Source organism: Eubalaena glacialis, chromosome 8 (genome assembly GCF_028564815.1).
Source record: "Eubalaena glacialis isolate mEubGla1 chromosome 8, mEubGla1.1.hap2.+ XY, whole genome shotgun sequence".
In the NCBI taxonomy this organism is placed as follows: domain Eukaryota; kingdom Metazoa; phylum Chordata; class Mammalia; order Artiodactyla; family Balaenidae; genus Eubalaena; species Eubalaena glacialis.
This window is the reverse complement of record NC_083723.1, coordinates 104,398,774-104,418,193: the sequence shown is the minus strand read 5'-3', so window position 1 is coordinate 104,418,193 and position 19,420 is coordinate 104,398,774. Positions and strand designations below refer to the sequence as shown.

At 45.3% G+C, this 19,420-nt stretch overlaps 1 protein-coding gene and 1 pseudogene across 1 annotated transcript in view; one reads left to right on the top strand and one right to left on the bottom strand.

Moving 5' to 3' along the window:
• SND1 (staphylococcal nuclease and tudor domain containing 1) overlaps positions 1 to 3,288 on the bottom strand; it is a 429,076-nt gene extending 425,788 nt beyond the window's left edge. Inside the window, exon 1 of the mRNA XM_061198696.1 lies at positions 3,021 to 3,288. Within this exon, the coding sequence (XP_061054679.1) occupies positions 3,021 to 3,098 (78 nt within the window). The 5' untranslated portion in view covers positions 3,099 to 3,288. The remainder of the gene's footprint in view (positions 1 to 3,020) is intronic.
• A 6,468-nt stretch (positions 3,289 to 9,756) lies between these two features.
• LOC133096640 (mth938 domain-containing protein-like) lies at positions 9,757 to 17,103 on the top strand (annotated as a pseudogene).
• The last annotated feature ends 2,317 nt before the right edge of the window (positions 17,104 to 19,420 follow it).

The window sequence follows — 19,420 nt, the reverse complement described above, 5'->3', positions numbered from 1 at the left end:
GACAGAGACATTTACTTTCCCAGGTCCTATTTTGTCTGCCCACACAATTGCCAGTCTTATCCCAACTCAAAAAATATACAAATCCACCTTCGGTTTTTCCATCATTCTCACTGCCTTCTCAGTAACAGAAGGGCCCCACAATGCTTGTGTCAGCTTACTGCCGACTTCCTCCTTCAACACATTCCAGAACCAGCTCTGTCCCTTGGCTCCCACTCTCAATAGCAGACGTAGCCTCTACCGTCATTTAAAAAAACTGGGCAAATGCAAAAATTTTTTACAACTTCATTGTCAGTTCTTTCTTCTTCAACCTTAAAAGAAGGAATGCAGGACTTGCTAGGACGGCAAGGCAGAGACCAGAAGAAACTTGCACTTTCCATGGCCAAAAAAGAGGAAGGGTGAGTACTCCTCTTCACTGCAGCAAACCTCAACCCTAGACCTTCAGACCTTCAGCTCAGCCTGAGTCCAGACAAATCTCAGCCTGAAAGGCCCGCCTCTGGTTAGTCAGTTTCTGCCCCTCAACCCAAAGACAAGCAAAGCAGTGGCCACTATTTTCCTATTCATCAAACTATTTCCTCCTCACTTTCCTCTGTCATAGAGCCCCATCTTCCCTTGCAGTTCTTACGAAGCAGTTCCTGGTACCACTGGAAACGATTACTCTCCAGGAAAATACAACTTTGCTTAGCAGAAGAACTTCACACAGAGCAATTGGCCAGGGGTCGATTTTTCATTCCAGACAGGCTTCGAAGCCTGGCACAAATCTGCCTGTCGCTCTGCAGTTCACCCAGCTTCCCTCACCTAATCCCTGCCTGGAACTCACCCACCCACCTCTTGCAGCTTGGTCACAGAAAAACAGCAGTATAGGTGACTCTACCACTCAATCTTCAAAGCCTCCGTCCAATCCTAACGTGTCTTCCACACCACACTCCTTTGCACGTAAGGACCATAAGCACCAAATAAAGTCACTTAGCACAACAGCAGCTCCCGGACAAGACAGGAGTAACATCTAATCTTTCCTTCGCTCAATTACAGTCAGCTTCACTTTCCTGCAATTTTGCGGCCATGCATCACCGGCCCTGCCCTCTGCTAACGTCATGCCCTGGAGTCAGAGGCACTGTACTATGATGTTCAAGAGCCTGTGCTTTAGCAGACAGGCCTGGGTTCAAGTCCCAGCTCTGCCTCTCATTACCAATTAAAAAGTACCTGTCCTGGGGTAAACTACTCTTTCTAAACCTCAGATTACATATCGGTAAAATGTAGCCAATGATCCTATCTACTTGTTAGGTATTATAAATGAGATAATACAAACAGAATACTCAGCTCAAGACATGAGCCTTAATAAACAAGTGACTGTTGATATTCAGTATCCTCGGGAGCAATCTGTGGCAGACATCGTCACCCACCCCATCCAGATGCCCTGGAAACCTCCAGCATTTGTAGAAGCAAAAATATGTTCAGCCTCCTTCCACTCCCACCCCACAAATAAGAGGGGCCTTTAAGAAAAATTCAAGCCTTAGCAAAGGAAAAAACTCAGACAGATTCACTCAGTGCTGCCAACTCCACTACCAGACCGCCAAGCACTGCTCTGTTCCTATGGTGAAGGGAAAGATCAGTGCAAATGAAAAAGCTAATTTAAGAGGAGCCACTTCAGGATAATCCTTTCATAGGTCAAGTCAGTATTTCAAAGAGGTGAAAATATGTGGACCTTGGAAATTCCCTTCTCTTTCAGTTTCTGATAAATTCTGACTCTCCGTTTATGTATAAATAAACGGGGAAAGCAATATTGAAAATCCTAAGAATCTCAGCTGGCGGCAGCATACTGCCTAAGAAATGAATACATGAGCATCAGTGGGAAAAAAAAAATCTTGAAATCTAATTCATACACACAAGCTGAATAATACTTTAATCCTGTGAAAGACAATGAGCCAAGAAAACAGAATGTATTTTAAACTTTCTATAACTGTAAACCACTGCAGAGCTTTGGGACAAAAATCTCATAAATATTTCCTGACGGAAAAGTCAGAATTGCAGTCTGAAATGCAATCTGGAAGTCTGTGGTCATCACAACCAGAAATTCTAGTAACAACCAAGAAGTGTCAGGTTCCAATATTAGGGAGCGTTGGGGGGAGGCCAATAGAGGGGACAACTGATAAAGAGAATTTATACTACAAAATTATCATGGAGCCGGGGGTAAATATTTTTTAATGAAACTTGCAGGGTTTAAATTCACCATTCAAGGATGTAGGAAGTAAGGGGATATATGATCAGGCAGAATCTATGGTGTTACAGCAGTGGACTGGGAATCAGAACACTTGGGCTCTGGTCCTGGCTCCAATCCAAACCACGAGGTGACCTTAGGCAAGTCACTTGCCCTCTTCAAACTAGTCTCATCTGTAGTGAGGGAACAATAATGATCGCTAAGATTCCTACCGGCCTAACATCTTAAGAGTCAAAAAGAGGGGGAGCACAAATATGAGGAGCTCTCAGGACTACAGACTTGACACAAGAGGTGGAGGGGGAAAGACGGGAAATGAGGGCCAGAGCGCGAGAAAACTTGGCGTAAGTAACTGAGCGTGGGTGAAAATATAAAAGCTTCAAGAAAACCAAGTACTCCAAGAGTTCCATGGAAGAGCGGACGTCAGGATCTTGAAAAACTGCAAACTACTCAGCATATGCTAAAATGGACAGAGGACGAGTGGATCTGAGGACAGCTACCAACAAATTATCCCCGTTAACCAATCACTAATCTGTCTGTCCTGGTAAACAGCCAGGAGACTGAGTGCCGCGATCACGGAAATCACTGTGACCCCTAATGCCAGGGTGTCCGGGAGGCAAGGCACCCAGGGGAGTCCGTGTCGGTTTGCGTCTAGGGAGGGGATTCCGAGAACGGGTGAAAAGTGAGGAAAGGGGCAGAGGAAAGAGGATCTGGGAGACCATGCAGGCTGGCGGGAGGGGAAGGAGCCAGCGCCAGACTCCCGCACGGTGGTGGCCAGTGGGATCGGTGTCCCGGTCCCCGCTCTCACCATCTTGACGATGCCCCGCTGCACGGTGGGGACCGCGGGTCCCCCGGAGGAGCCGCCGCTCTGCGCGGAGGAGGCCATGTGTAGCGATGGAAAACCAGCGAGTAAGACGGTGCGCCGGCTTGGAGGTGTCAGTGTGGGTGTCGGTGTTGGTGAGAGGCCGCCGCGGAGAGGAGCAGGCGGGCGACCGGCTGTGGGCGATGGACTGGATGGACACGCCGGGTGCTCAGGGGAGGAGCAGCGGGACCGCCAGCAAAAGAGACGCGATCTCTGCCGCCGCTACACGTTCTACTCGCCGCGCAAGCGTGCCAGAGCGCCACTGCTCTCCGGCCAATTAGAGCCCAGAGCCCGCCGGACCCCAAGCCAATAGGCACCCTGCTCGCGGAACCCCGCCCCTTGCTCCCCAAACCAGTGGAGAGCTTCAGGAAGCGCTGAAAGAGCTGATTTGCGGTGATGGGCTAAGTATAGGGCGGGACTTCCGGGGCAGCGGTAGTAGGTAGTGTCGGGAGGTGTAGTGGAAAGGAAAGGACACGTCAGCATCTGGCCGCGGGGCGCGGTGGGCCATGGGAGCCCCAAGGGCGGGGTCAGCCTCGCCCTCCGGCTTGGCCCCGCCCATTACGCCCCGCCCCGCGGGACCCTGGGGAGCCCACGTGGAAGCCCGCTTTCCAGGAGTGCGCACCAGGGTTGGGGAGAGCGGACTGGGACCCCAAGCCAACGAGGCCGAATCCTAGAGGGATTTCAGTACTGCTGCACGCCAACTTCCGAAATTCTCCCTCAGCTGAAAGTGTGGGAAGAACTTGGAAAAGTCTGAACGCCGTGAAACCTACCGATGTTGGCCTTGACACCGAACGTGGCCGCGCGCCCTCCCTGTAGTCGGGAGTGTATCTCGCTCGCATTTGTGTCGTCGGTGACTAGCACTTGTTAGGCGCTCGATTAATGTTTTTTGGTGGCAAGAATAAATCTCTCTTACGGGGTGATATGTCTTGTGCGCCAGTGAAGTTGCGGAGAACCTTGCTAACACTCTCTCCGTTGACGTAGGGTGAAGAGCCACGCCTCCTCCAACCGGCCGACCCCATCCCTTCACCTAGCCCTAGTCTCTTTCGAATAAAGTGATGGCGGGGTAGGGAGGCGCAGAGCAAAGACATGTGAATGTTGAGAGACAACTAATATTCGTCGAGTGCCCACTATGAGGAGCCAAGGATCTTACTTTCATGCCATTTAATCTTAATCTTGAAACTTGGTCCTACACTGAGGACACTGTTTCCCCTGTAGCTCTTTTGAGAAGCGGTTATTCTCCCACACTTCACTTTTCCCAGAGGCAAGTTTTGGGGTGAGCATCTTCCTAGACGCCTATTTCCCCTTCCATACCATTAATTTGCCATCCTCTTCAAAAAAAAAAAAAATCTCTGTGATGGCTCATCCCACCTGATTATAGTACTCTACTCCTCACTGGGGTTGTTGTCTTCTCTGCCCCAAATGCCACTTTGTCATTCATTGAAATTGACACCTGGTGCACACTCTTCTCCACCCAGTGATCCTAAGTGACTTTAACCTTTATGTGCCTGACTTATCCAATACCCTGGCCTTGACCTCATCTTCAGTGAATTTGACCTCTGCACCCGTTCAGCTACCCTCTTTAGGACAGATGAAGCATTACAACTGCTCCATAGCTGAAACTGTAAACTCAAACACCCCATTCTCTGATCATAATTGCTGTCCTTTCTCCCTTCTCACTAAGTTACTTCTTATACCTTGTATTAGTTATCTATTGCTGTATAACAATTTACCCCAAAACTTAAGTATTAAAACAATGAGCATTTATTATCTCACAGTTTTTGTCAGGAATCTAGGCAGGTCTTAGCTTCAAGTTCCCTCACAAGGCTGTAATCAAGCCTGTAATCAATGGGAGCTTTTGTCTCATCTGAAGGTCCCATCTGACTAAGGGAGGATCTGCATTTAAGATCACTCAGGCAGTCAGTGGCAGGATTCAGGACCTCAGTTCCCTGCTATGTGGGTCTCCCCGTAGGGCACACAGCATGGTAACTGGTTTGCATCAGAGCAAGTGAGTGAGAGAGCGAGAGGACAAGCACAAGTCTTTTTGAACCTAATCTCAGAAGTAACATCCCAGGACTTCCCTGGTGGTGCAGTCGTTAAGAATCCACCTGCCAATGCAGGGGACACAGGTTCGAGCCCTGGTCCGGGAAGATCCCACATGTTGCAGAGGAACTAAGCCCGTGCGCCACAACTACTGAGCCTGCTCTCTAGAGCCCGCAAGCCACAACTACTGAAGCCCACGTGCCTAGAGCCCGTGCTCCACAACAAGAGAAGCCACCGCAATGACAAGCCCCCGCACCGCAATGAAGAGTAACCCCCACTTGAGTCCCCGCTCGCCGCAACTTACAGCAACAAAGACCCAACACAGCCAAAAAAAAAACAAAAAGTAACATCCCATCGCTTGCCATATTCTATTAGGTGCAGCCCACACTCAAAGGGAGGAGATTACACAAGGGCAGAGATTACCCAGGAGGTAGGATCACTGGGGATCATCTTAGAGGCTACCTATCACACACTGTTCTTTAAGTAGAATTCAAAGTCCCTGAACCTCTCTGTCCTCTTTATATCAGCTCTTTTCTGCTTTCTCCTGGTCCCTTAGACTCCATTATTTTTGCCCCTCTCCTTCCAGTATCCTCATCTCTAATCCCCATTTGCCTTCCACTGGACTCAACTGTCAAAACTCCAACTATAGATCTCTCTGCCTTCTCCAAACCTACCACTTAACTAGAGCAAACACTCAAAGATGCAGGTCGTTGCCACACTAACAATTCACAGGCCCTCACACATTGCCTGGAATTTCTTCTGTTTCCTCAATCACTTTGGTCTCCAACTCCATTGGGTCTGGTGTGTCGTTGTTTAATTAAGACTATATTTTTAGAGCAGTTTTAGTTTCACAGCAAAACTGAGAGGAGGGTACAGAGATTTCTCCATATATTCCCTGCCCCCACACAGGCATAGTCTCCCTCATTATCGACATCCCATGGTCCATTTGTTACAGTTGATGAACCTATATTGACACGTCATAATCACTCAAAGTCCATAGTTTACATTAGGGTTCACTCTTGGTGGTGTACATTCTATGGGTTTAGACAAATGTATAATGGACATATGTCCATCAATATAGTATCACACAGAGTATTTTCCCTGCCGTAAAAATCCCTGGGTCTGTTTTACAACTGATGGGAACATACTTTATAACACAGGGAGCTCTACCTAATGCACTGTGGTAACCTAAATGGAAGGGAAGTCCAAAAGGGAGAGGATATCTGTATGTGTATGGCTGATTCATTTTGTTGTGCAGTGGAGGCTAACACAACATTGGAAAGCAACCATACTCCAATAAAAATTAATTTTAAAAAATCCCTGGGTCTGTTTTAAACCTTCTCTGTTTTCCTCTTAACCCTGACTCCACTCTCTCCCACACTCTCCAATAGTGTAAGGCCTCCTACTTTGGAGGGATAATAAAAGCCATCAAGAACTCCCTCCATATAAAGACGCAGACGTAGAGAATGGACTTGAGGGCACGGAGAGGGGGGAGGGGAGGCTGGGACGAAGTGAGAGAGTAGCACTGACATATATACACTACCAAATGTAAAACAGATAGCTAGTGGGAAGCAGCTACATAGCACAGGGAGATCAGCTCTGTGCTTTGCGACCACCTAGAGGGGTGGGATAGGGAGGGTAGGAAGGAGACGCAAGAGGGAGGGGATATGGGGATACACGTATGCATATAGCTGCTTCACTTTGTTATACATCAGAAGCTAACACACCATTGTAAAGCAATTATACTCCAATAAAGATGTTAAAAAGAAAAAAAAAAAAAGAACTCCCTCCATTTCCCACCACAAAAGCTAAAAACTTATCTTCCTTCTCATTCTTCTCCTTTTCTCCCTTGTTACAAAGAAAAACTTCCTACTGCTTAGGCTAAACTCTCCGCCTATGTCCTGGATCCACCCCCTCCACCTTCTCAAGGGCGCTCAGATAATTCCCTCTCCTGTTTCATAGCCTCTCAGTTTATCCTGGATTCTTCTCATTAATATTTAAATATTCTCAAATGTCTTGCACAGTAAAAATAAATTAATTAAATTAATCTTTACTCCACATCCCTCTCCAGATAGCTCTCCTCCCTTCATAGGCAAACCCTCTTGGTGAAACTCTTTGTGTTTGTTGCCTCTGCATCCTCACCCTGCATTCAGTCCTCAGCTCCCTGCACTCTGACTATTGCTCTTATCAACTTACTGAAACTGTTCTCTCCAAGGTCACTCATGAGTGACCTCCTTGTGACTACATTCAATGGACACTCTTCACATTTGGCAGTCACTTAGCTGAGCTCTCCATAGCATTTGTCATCGTACTCCTTGAAATGTCTCTTTCCTTCCCATATTTCTTATATTCCTCCCATCTCTCTAGCTATTCCTCCTCATCTCCATTGTAAAGGACTCTCCTTTTGCCTACCCCTTAATATTGATGTTCCCCTGGGTTCTTCTCAAAGTATCTTCTTTTCTAGTGCAAAACATTCTTCCTGAGACATCTAATCCATTCTCATGGCTGCATGCTAATGATTCCCAAATAGATAACTCCTGTTAAAATAACTCCCTTGCGCTCCAGACCCATATGTACAATGATACTCTGGATATCTGCCCGTGCCTGTCACCTTGGGAATTCAAATTCAACATGTCTCACAAGGAGCTCATCATCTTTCCTCCCTAGCCTCCTCTTCCCTAGTATGTGTCTCAGCCCAAATAATGAGATGAAAAGCTACACAGTTAGGGCTTCCTTGGTGGCGCAGTGGTTGAGAGTCTGCCTGCCAATGCAGGGGACACGGGTTCGAGCCCTGGTCTGGGAGGATCCCACATGCCGCGGAGCAACTAGGCCCGTGAGCCACAACTGCTGAGCCTGCGTGTCTGGAGCCTGTGCTCTGCAACAAGAGAGGCCACGATGGTGAGAGGCCCGCACACCGCGATGAAGAGTGGCCCCCGCTTGCCGCAACTGGAGAGAGCCCTCGCACAGAGGCAAAGACCCAACACAGCCAAAAATAAATAAATAAATAAACAAATAATTTAAAAACAAAAAAAAATCTCACATTATTAAAAAAAAAAAAAAAAAAAAGCTACACAGTTACAAGCCAGAAATCTGGAGATCATCTGTGACTCCTCTCTCTACCTCATTCCTTAATTCTTAGTCAATCTCGGAAATCTGTTAGATCTACAGCAGTGCGGTGTAGCACATAAGCCCGACCTGGAGCAAGGCTGCCTGGGTTCACATCCCAACACTATATAACCTTGAGCAGGCTGTGTGGTATCTCTGTTCCATGGATTTCTCCTCTGTAAAATAAAGATGATAATAGGACTTACCTCCTAGGGTCGTTCTGGTCTTGAGGATTGTATGCATTAGTATATGCTAAACACATAGAACACTGCCTGGATATATGTGTTAAATTTGCTGTGATTATTATTAAGTATCTCCTGTTGCTTAAGCCTGACATATTTTCACCCAGGTCGCTGCACTAGGCTTATAATAGAGCTCCCTGACATCAGGGAGCTGCCTTGACCTACACCCCACCCATTCTTCCTACTGCAGCCTAAGTGATATTTCTAAAATGCAGATCTGATCAGGTCTTTCTACTCCCTAAGCCCCTCCCGTGATTTCTCTACACCAGCTCTTCTCTCACAGCTCTACCCTTCCACAGTGTGCCCAGGCCAAGTGAACTTGGTTTTGGCCTTTCAAGACCACACTCCTTGGCCTCCAGGGCTTTGTGCCTACTTTTCTGTCTGCCTGGAGCACTCTTTCCATCCCTCTTTCCTCCTCCCTGCCCTGACTCACTTCCCCTGTTTCCCCATCCTTCAACTCCCCACTTAGAAATCAGAATGTCTCCCCTGGAAGGCACTGAGAAGAATGCCTTTCCTCAGGGTAGGATTGTTTTGTTTTTTCTCCTACTCTTGATCTGTTAGAGCACTTATGAGATTGTAGTATCATTGTCTCTTTCCCTTTGAAAATGTCATCAGACTGTGTCTGACTTCCTTACAGTGGAATTCGGAGGCCATGCCTGGCACAGACAGCTGCTCAGTATATATCTGTGAATAAATGAATGACAGGGACTTCCCTGGTGGTCCAGTGGTTAAGACTCCATGCTTCCACTGCAGACAGCACAGAGTTTGATCCCTGGTCGGGGAACTAGGATCCTGCATGCTGTTCGGTGCAGCAAAATAAAATACAACAAAATAAATGAATGACAGAAAAGTATTATCATATTCATTTCACCTGTAAGGAACTATAGATTCAAGTAGGATGTTTGTTGAAGGTCACACGGCTAGAGAAGTAGTAGAGAAGGGATTTGACACTAGTTCTTGTGACTCTAAAACTCATGTTCACTCTGCCATTAGTAATGGAAGGAGACTTAGAAAACCTTAAAGGTGACTCCTGTGTGGTGGAGAACATGAACACATACCGCCCGCCCACACACACACAATCTGGAGATGGACAAGATTCATTTAAACAAACAAACAAACACCCTATTTTCTGTACTCCTTTGAGAGTAAATCTAGGAAATATATCCCCGGTAGTAATAATGGCCAAAATATATTGAGCACTAAATAATAAACAGACTCTATGCAGAATACTTTTCCCTACATTACATAATTTAATCCTTAGAACAATGCTATGAAATAATCAGTCTCTTTCCACAATGGAGGACATTAATGCTTCGAAAAGGTGAGCAACCAACTGTAAGTCAATTGGTAATAAGGGATGGAGTCAAGATGTGAACCCTGAAATTTCTGACCATAGTCTGCTCTCAACCATTTGACTAGCCTGCTTCTAGGGTGGCCAGACATGCCCCCTCAACCTCGATCTGCACCTGTAGAATCCAGAGGCTTCAGTGAAAGAGTTTTCAACTCTCCAGTGAGCTTCCTTTGGGTAAACGGGAGGAAATTCAGCACTGGACTAAATACCTGCTTCCATTCTTCCAAGCCCCTCTCCAACTTCAACCCACTCTCCATACTGTCAACTTGCTGTTCTTTCTGAGATGCCCATTTCAATCACACAGACTCCCTCCTTAACATTATAGTGGCTCCCCTTCTGCTTCAGATAGTTTCAACCCCTTAGCATAGCACAGGAGGCCCTCACCATCTGGCTCTGACCTACTCTTCCTTCTCCTCCTCCTCCCTCTCCTCCTCCTCCTTCTCCTCTTCCTCCTTCTCCTCCTCTTCTTCCTTCTCCTTCTTTTTAAAGTTTGTTACAGACCGAACTGTGTTCCACAAAATTCATATGTTGAAGCCCAAACCCCCAATGTGACTGTATTTGGAGATAGGGCCTTTATGGAGGTAATTAAGGTTAAAAGAGTGGTTTCCTAATCCAATAAGATTGGTGTCCTTATAAGAAAAGGAAGAGAAACCAGCTCTCTCTCCCTCCCCCCGCCCTCCCTGCCTGCAGGTGTACAGAGGAAAGGCCATGTGAAGACACAGCAAGAAGGTGGTTGTCTGCAAGCCAGAAAGAGAGGTCTCGCCAGAAATCAACACTGGCACCTTGATCTTGGACTTCTAGCCTCTAGAACTGTGAGAAAATAGGTTTCTGTTTCTCGAGTCATCCAGTCTGGTATCTTGTTATGACAGTCTGAGCTAATACAGCGTTTTACTGTACTATGTTTATCTAAAAGAAAAGCCTCATATGGGACTTCCCTGGTAGTCCAGTGGGTAAGACTCTGTGCTCCCAATGCAGGGGGCCCGGGTTCGATCCCTGGTTGGGGAACTAGATCCGGCATGCATGCCACAACGAAGATCCCACGTGCTGCAACTAAGACCCAGCACAGCCAAAATAAATAAATAAATATTTTAAAAAATAATGAAAGAAAAGCATCATAAACCCAAGTTGTCTAGATCAGCCCTGTCCAAAAGAACTTTCTGGAGCAATGGAAACGTTCTGTATATGCTCTGTCCAACACAGTAGGCAACAGCCACATGTGGTCAATGAGCACTTGAAATGTGGCTAGTGCAACTGAGCAAGTGAATTTTTAATGTTATTTAATTTTAATTAATTTAAATGAAGTTTAAGTCGCCACCTAAGGCTAGTGACTGATGTATTTAATCACCAGTCTAGGTGATCAAACAAATCTTGCTGTCATATCTGATACCAGAATCTTCTATGTTGGTTTTTTTTTTTTAAATAAATTTATTTATTTATTTATTTTTGGCTGCGTTGGGTCTTCGTTGCTGCTCACGGGCTTTCTCTAGTTGTGGTGAGTGGGGGCTACTCTTTGTTGAGGTGTGCGGGCTTCTCATTGTCGTGGCTTCTCTTGTTGCGGAGCACGGGCTCTAGGCATGCAGTTGTGGCACGTGGGCTCAGTAGTTGTGGCTCGCGGGCTCTAGAGCTCAGGCTCAGTAGTTGTGGCGCATGGGCTTAGTTGCTCCGCGGCATGTGGGATCTTCCCTGGCCAGGGCTCAAACCCATGTCCCCTGCATTGGCAGGCAGATTCTTATCCACTGTGCCACCAGGGAAGCCCTATGTTGGTTTTTATTTTTATTTTTTTTAACATCTTTATTGGAGTATAATTGCTTTACAATCGTGTGTTAGTTTCTGCTTTATAACAAAGTGAATCAGTTATACATATACATATATCCCCATATCTCTTCCCTCTTGCGTCTCCCTCTCACCCTCCCTATCCCACCCCTCTAGGTGGTCACAGAGCACCGAGCTGATCTCCCTCTGCTATGCGGCTGCTTCCTACTAGCTACCTATTTTACATTTGGTAGTGTATATATGTCAGTGCTACTCTCACTTCATCCCAGCTTACTCTTCCCCCTCCCCGTGTCCTCAAGTCCATTCTCTACATGTGTGTCTTTATTCCTGTCCTGCCCCTAGGTTCATTAGAACCACTTTTTTTTTTTAGATTCCATATATACGTAAAGTCTCTGGAGTTCCCTCATGCTCTAGTGGTTAGGATTCAGTGCTTTCACTGCCATGGCCCAGGTTCAATCCCTGGTCGGGGAACTGAGATCCCACAAGCAGTGTGGCATGGCCAAAAAACAAAAAAAGAGTCTCCTTCCCAATATGTGTAAAGCTTTTGAGCTATTTCCCTCTGCCTGGAGTTCTGTGCCTGCAACAGGAACAAAATGGACAACATCTCTGCCTCCTGGAAGCTTACATTTTATTTTTTAAATTAACTAATTTATTTTGGGGGAAGCTTACATTTTAATATCAGAAACTCAGGATGGGATCATTATGATGGCTGAACTTTAAATTTGGATTAGAGGTACTTGCAACCAAGGCAAAAATAAAAAATACACATTAGGTTATATAATTATCACTGTGTGATCAAAGGAAGTATATTATTTTATGGGAAGAGACAAACTTTTCCCTTGACATTGAATTCTAGAAGGTTGTCATTACATGACTCTTTATCTAAAGAGCAACGAGTAATATGATGGCAATGTTTGCAGTAGAGTTTTATGAGATGAAGAAATGTGGCTTTTTCTTATTAAAAGGTCACAGAAAACTTAAAGGAATACTATTGGATAGTAACTCAGTGAAAGGTTCTGTGGTAGAAAAGAGGAATCATTATAAAGAAAAAAATCTGCTCAAAAAAAGGGGTCAAAATACCTATTTCTTGGGAATTCTCTGTGGTCCAGTGGTTAGGGCTCAGCGCTGTCACTGCCGAGGGCCCGGGTTCAATCCCTGGTCAGGGAACTAAGATCCTTCAAGCCACACAGGGCAGCCAAAAAAAAAAACAACCACTAAGGAGAAATACCTAATTATTTCCTCCCAGGTACAGATAGTCAACCAAAACAGTTAAGAAAGGGAAAACAAGACCCTCTAAGATATTCTAAATAGGTGAAGTATAGAGAATAATATTTAGGTATTCCCTAGCCCATACAATTTTGGTGAGGGAAGTCATACGGAGAGACTGTAAAATTGGAATCCATAAACTTGACATGATCCTGACCCTTTACGAAACCCTCCTGATATCGGTGTACTTTGGTTCAGGGTGTATAGAGAACAATCTGGAATATTCTAAAGTTGTTTCCGTCTTTTGACCTGGCAATTCCACTTTCGGAAATCTCAAGGGAAAAAATGTCCTGGGGCAGAGTGGGAGGAGTCCAAAGCAAGTATTAAGTCAAAGGGGTTGAGAGGAAGTGCTCTGGAATGTGTTTGCCAAGGTATGAATTGTTTGTGGAACCTATACTTTGTGAAACTTACAAGTTACATAACCTAAGTCTCAGTTTCCTCGGCAGTAAAAATGGGAATAAAAGTCGTGCCTGTCTCATTAGGTTGCTGTGAGATGATGAATGAAATGTTCTATTTACAGTGCCTATGATCTAGGGAGTTCTTAATAAGGTGAGTGATAACGATGATGATCTAGAGAATTTGAAGTTACTCATAGCCCCAAGTTATGAAAATAGCTAAGAAAACTTATGATATGTAAACAATGTAATACTAGGTAGCTTTAAAAAATGACATGTATGTAAACTATCTTTATAGTGCAAGGTAAAAACCATGACACGAAATAGTTTTGCATGTTGATTTTAACAAGGTAAGAAGACATGTATAACTTAAAAAGAACCCAACAGAATTTTTAGAGATGGAGACAGAGTTTAATGTTCTGTTGGTTTGCTGAGTATCATTTCTAAAGTTCAGAGTGAATTCTTTTTCAAATAAACTTAGTTTTCAGTGCCAGAAGATTCGTTTCTTACCCTTTTTCTTGTGAAATATAAGACACAAGAAAGTGCCCCAAACAAAAATGTACACCTTAATGATTTATCACAAAGTGAACACTAATGTAATTACCACCTAAGTCAAGAAGATGAATGGCCAGCATTCCCAGAAACTGCCCTTCTAATTGCTGCTCTTCCTAAGCCTGTATCTTAAAACACTATAATTTTGCTTGTGTTTTTTAAAATTTGTAACTGAAATTAAACAATATGTATTCCTTCATGTGGTTTCTTTTGCTCAGCGTTATGTTCGTGAAATTCATCCACATTATTACATATAGCTGTTGTTTGTCATCTTCATTGTTGTGTAGTATTCCATAATAATGACTATACCACACTAGGTTTATCCATTCTCCTGTCGATGGATAGTTGGCTTGTGGCAGATTGTGTTTTCCAAAGATGGCCACAGAAATATCTCTCAACACACATGTTGTTTTTATAAAGTGACCTCAACATTCCTCCCATTAAAAGGTAGAATCTATGTCCCCTCCCCTTGAAGGCCTTTGCTCTACCTTAACCAACAGAGTGCAGCAGAGGTGACTTCTAAGTCACTTCATAAAATATGCCTTGCACTTCCACCTTGTTCTTTGGGGATGCTTGCACTTGCCACCAAGCTGGGTGAAAGCCCAAGCTACACCATGGAGAGGCTGCCTTCAGGTGTGCTGGTCAACTGCCCCAGCTGAGTTCCTGGCCAACAGCTGGCATCAACAGCCAGTGGTTGCCTAGTGGTTAGGAATCTGGGCTTTCACTGCCGTGGCCTGGGTTCAATCCCTGGTCGGGAAACTGAGATCCCACAAGCCCGCAGACAAAATATATATACATATTCTGTTCCCTGGTGGCCTAGTGGTTAGGAATCTGGGCTTTCACTACCGTAGCCGGGGTTCAATCCCTGGTCAGGAAACTGAGATCCTGCAAGCCGTGTGGAGCAGCCAAAAAAAAAAAATCCAGAAGCATGCATATATTTGCGTCTTCCATGCTATTTTGGGAATTCCCTGGTGGTACAGCTGTATGAGGAAGAAGGCTTTAGATGATTCCAGCCCCTCACCACTGAGCCACAGCCTTTGAGTCTCCCCACAGAAGTCACAGACATTGCAGAGCTGAGACAAGCAATCCCCTCCAGGCCCTTTCTGAACTCCTGACCCACAGAATCCACAAGCATATCAAAATAAGAAACGCATGTTCATGAATGTTTATTTATAGTAGCTAAAAACTGATACAATCCTGTTCCTGGCACTATTGCTATAAAATATATATATTTTATGCGCTTCAAATTTAGCGCATAAAACCACGAACATGCGTTTCTTTGGGGAATATATAGGGGTCATAGGTTATGAATATCTTTAACTTTGGTAGATAATGCCAAACTTTTTCCAAAGTGGGCGTGCCAATTCAGACTGTCTCCAGCAGTACATGAGAGTTCTAATTACTCCATATCCTCACCAGCATTTGATATTATCAGTCTTTTTTTTTTTAATTTATCATTTATTTATTTATTTGGCTGCATTGGATCTAAGTTGCTGCATGGGAGCTTTCTCTAGTTGCAGCAAGTGGGGGAGCGGGGGCTCCTCTTCGTTGCGGTGTGCGGGCTTCTCATTGCGGTGGCTTCTCTTGTTGCGGAGCACAAGCTCTAGGCACGCGGGCTTCAGTAGTTGCGGTGCGTGGGCTCAGTAGTTGTGGCTCGTGGGCTCTAGAGCACAGGCTCAGTAGCTGTGGCACACGGGCTTAGTTGCTCCGCAGCATGTGGGATCTTCCGGGAGCAGGGCTCGAACCCGTGCCCCCTACATTGGCAGGCGGATTCTTAACCACTGCGCCACCAGGGAGGTCCTTATCAGTCTTTTTTAATTCTAAACATTTTGGTAGAAGGGCAGTAGTGTTCTCATTATGGCCTTAATTTGCATTTCCCTGATTTCTAATGAGGCTAAGCATTTTAAAATATGTATAACTGGTATTTGGTCATAAAGGTATTCTCCTCTATTATCTTCTAGGAGCTTTATTATTTTGCCTTTCACATTAATAGCAACAATTCCTGGAGGTACTGTAACATCATTTCGTTTGTCTGCCCTCAAGTCATCTTTTGGGATTGTAGTTATTTCAATGTTATCCTGATCCAAAATGAGGAGATCTAACCCTGGAACATTCTCCTGCTCCCAGAATTTAGGAAGTCTTCATTGCAAACCAAATGATAAAGTCAAAATCCTGAGGCCCTAGAAGAGTAAAACACTTTATTCTTCAAGCAGCCTAATCCCACCAACTCATTTGGGACCCAGGCTCTACAGAGGAGTACCCCACTCGCTCTGTTCTCCCCATCACACACCTCGCCTCCAAACCAAGTGCTTGAAGCCATGGCTCTCCCCCTTTCTCACTGTGCTGCCAAACAAGCATAAGTGTCCCCACTCCCATCTGGTCCCTGTGTCCAGGACAAGGTCATTAAGAGGAACGTCTCTCCTGAACTCTGGATTCCCAGATTTAGGGGCAAACACGAGGATGTCAGAGCATTTTAACTGTGAATTTAGACCTTTCGAGCTTGGTGTTTGAATTGCCCTGGAAGGATTAGGATGGCTTCTCTTCCTGGGAGTTACTACCCATGGAATTGCAAGGCAGTTAGATTTCCAACCTGCTCTTCTCTAAGATGTGAGACCAAGTTCTTCCTAGCCATGGCAGACAAATGGGAAGTTCTGTCTAGTTACCGTAATGTTTACTGCTATACAGATTCCACTAAGCATTCATTTCCCTTCTCCTTGTTTATTCTCTTTGTCCCATCCACCTTCCTTCTTGCTTATGACTTCTCCACACTCCTAAATGAATTTGTCTCTTCCGCAAAACTAAAAATAAACCCATTATAATTAAACACCCTTGGCCTAGCCAAGAGGCCCTGAACAAACCAAGGTGAGAGATAAAGCACAGAGCCATTTGGGATTGCAGCTCCGTGGACAGAGGGCGTTGGAGTTCAGTTAAGTTCCTTATATCTTCCCCTGAAATTGCTTCCCTCTCATGGGGGCAAATGAAAATACAAGACTCTACTAAAATCTATAAGGGCTGCAAAGTGCAGCCAGGGGGAAGTTGGGCTGGAGATCAGAGAGAGACAGAACTGAGCGTCCTCCTGGTGTGCAGCCTGCCGATGTGAAGGAGATTGTGGAGACGGGTGTGCAGACCCTTGTGATTGGCTGAGGGATGAGTGAGGCCTTGAAGGTACCCCATCAACTCTGGAGTACCTCGGGAAAGAAGGCACTGATGTGCGGACCCTCCAGACAGAGCAGGCAGTGAAGGAGGACAATGCCTTGGTTACCCAAAGTGCCAGGGTGGGAGGGGTCTTCCATTCCACCTGCTGATGGAACCTTAAGAGAATAAATCAGGAATTCCCTGGCATTCGAGTGATAAGGACTCGACACTTTCACTGCAGTGGCCAGGGTTCAATCCCTGGTTGGGGAACTAAGATCCCACAAGCCATGGGGTACGGCCAAAAGAAAAAAAGAGAGAGAATAAATCACTAAGCAATGAAAAAAACAAAATAAAACAAAACAAAACAAAAAACCCCAACCCACCCTTAATACAAAAATTCCACCCCATGCATAATTTTCCTTAAGACTTTCAACCTCCGTCTCATATCAGTGTAAAAACTTTTTAGGGCCAGGAAATGCAAAGGAGCGAAAAGGAGTCAGAACATGGTGGGAGCATAGTAAATGCTTACAGAAAAGGGTTGTAACTGGTTAGGAAGTAGGTGGTACTCATGAAGTTTTCCCCAACAAGGCAGCCTCACAGAGGCCCTCCCACCCCTAGCCTCCTTAGGGAGGGCATTTCTAAGGGCTCGTACGTACCCCACAGTGGGTACTGGTTGTAAAACGCTGGGGGAGAGCCAAGAAGTTCAGCTCTAATCACTTATTCAGGCGATAGTGATGCAGCTGCTCTGCAGGACTTGGTCCCACCAGCCCTGTCTATTGGCCAACATACACAGAGTGCACCCTGGAAAGACAGCACATTGCTTCTCTTCGGTGACAGCATGACTGACAGTTATACCTTTCTAGCCTCCAGGCCAGAATTCATCTGGGTGAGAAAGAATGAATGGGCGTGCGCCCCATGTGATCATAAACCAACAGGCCAGAAAAACAGCCGAAGTCTCTTTCCCGTTTGAGTTTTTGCTTAGCCTGTATTTATTTATTTATTAATATTATTATTATTATTTTTTGCTCAGCCTGGTTTTATTGCAAATCGCTTCAGTACGCCTGCATAGCCATGTGTTCATCATTTTGGTAACTAAGAAGCCCCATTTTGCCTTCTATTGGTGCTTAAGTAAATTATAAACACTACCTTTTGTTCAGTCTCTACAATGGGCCAGGCATGGTACTAGATATTTTGTATATACTATCATATGATCTCATGAAATTGCTATAATAATCCCCCATGGGAGAAATGTTGTTTCCACTGTAAAGGAAGTAAAACTGAGGCTCAGGAGGACAGGATTCCAACCCAGGTCTATGTGACTCCTAAGTTCAAGCTCTTGGTCCTTCTGTCAATCTATCCATGAGGCATGGTTTTGGAAGCCTCTTAGAGGCCATCCCACCTCATACAAAGGCTGAGGTCGTTGTCAAAGACATCCTTTCAGTAACATTTAATAACATTCACCTTATCTACCCGTTTTTTTCCTTATCTCACAAGGTCTTTTGCCCACCCAGCTTTTATTTTCCCCATCAAATGATTCTTGTTTTTTCAGTCCTAGAAACAAAATGCTGGGCTAGATGAGCCATTGTTTCAAGCCACTGTGACAGTTTTCTGTGTTCCTCCTACAGAAACTGTTATCTAGCACCTTGGGTAATTTTTTTCTCTTTTATCCAACTTGACTGTCCTTTCTCTCCCAAGAAAATTTCTGTTCCTACAAAGTAGCTATTAGAGGGAGTCTCCTCTAAGCTCCTAGGGTTAAGACAGAGCTGAATATATCTGAGAAGGTTTGGAAGTCCTGAGAGTGATTGTTAAAGAGGGGATTTGCTTTAATAGTCCCTGCTGGTCCCAGCCCCACCCCCATTTCCGGGGCCTTTGCCCCCTCATAGGGATTCCTCCCTCCCAGGTTCTAGGTAGCCAAACACTGCCCTCCGGCTGCCCAGTGGAGGCCTTATTGGCAGGCTATGCCCAGTAGTTGGCCCTCACCTCCTTCTCCACGCAGCTCACATATTCTGGATGTCATAGGATGGTCAAGTTGTTTGCAGGAAGCAGCCAGATAACTTTAGGACTTGTTTATCAATGGACCGTGGACAGCTCCTGATCTTCTCCTTACCTTGGGGCCTAGGATTTCCAGGGAGAGACAGGATAAACCTAAAAGGAAATCTAAAAACATTGACAAGAACATGACAATCAGCACAAAGTGATGGTGGCCCCATGGAGGGGTCCACAAACAAGAACTTGCGGTGAGAGTATGAGGAGAAATGGCACCTTGGTGAGAGCCAGGAGGATTATTGTCTTGCTGGGCATTTGCTCTGCAGTCCCTACCAAGGGTAAGAACTCATCTTTGGGACCAGACAGGACAGGATAGAGCAGAAGATGCTCCCTTCTTGGGATATGTCTTGGAGGGGCATGATTATCTCTCTCCAAATCTCAGTGCTGAGAGGTTACCATAGGAAAGGTGCTAATTAAAACAATGGAATCATTCCTGTTATG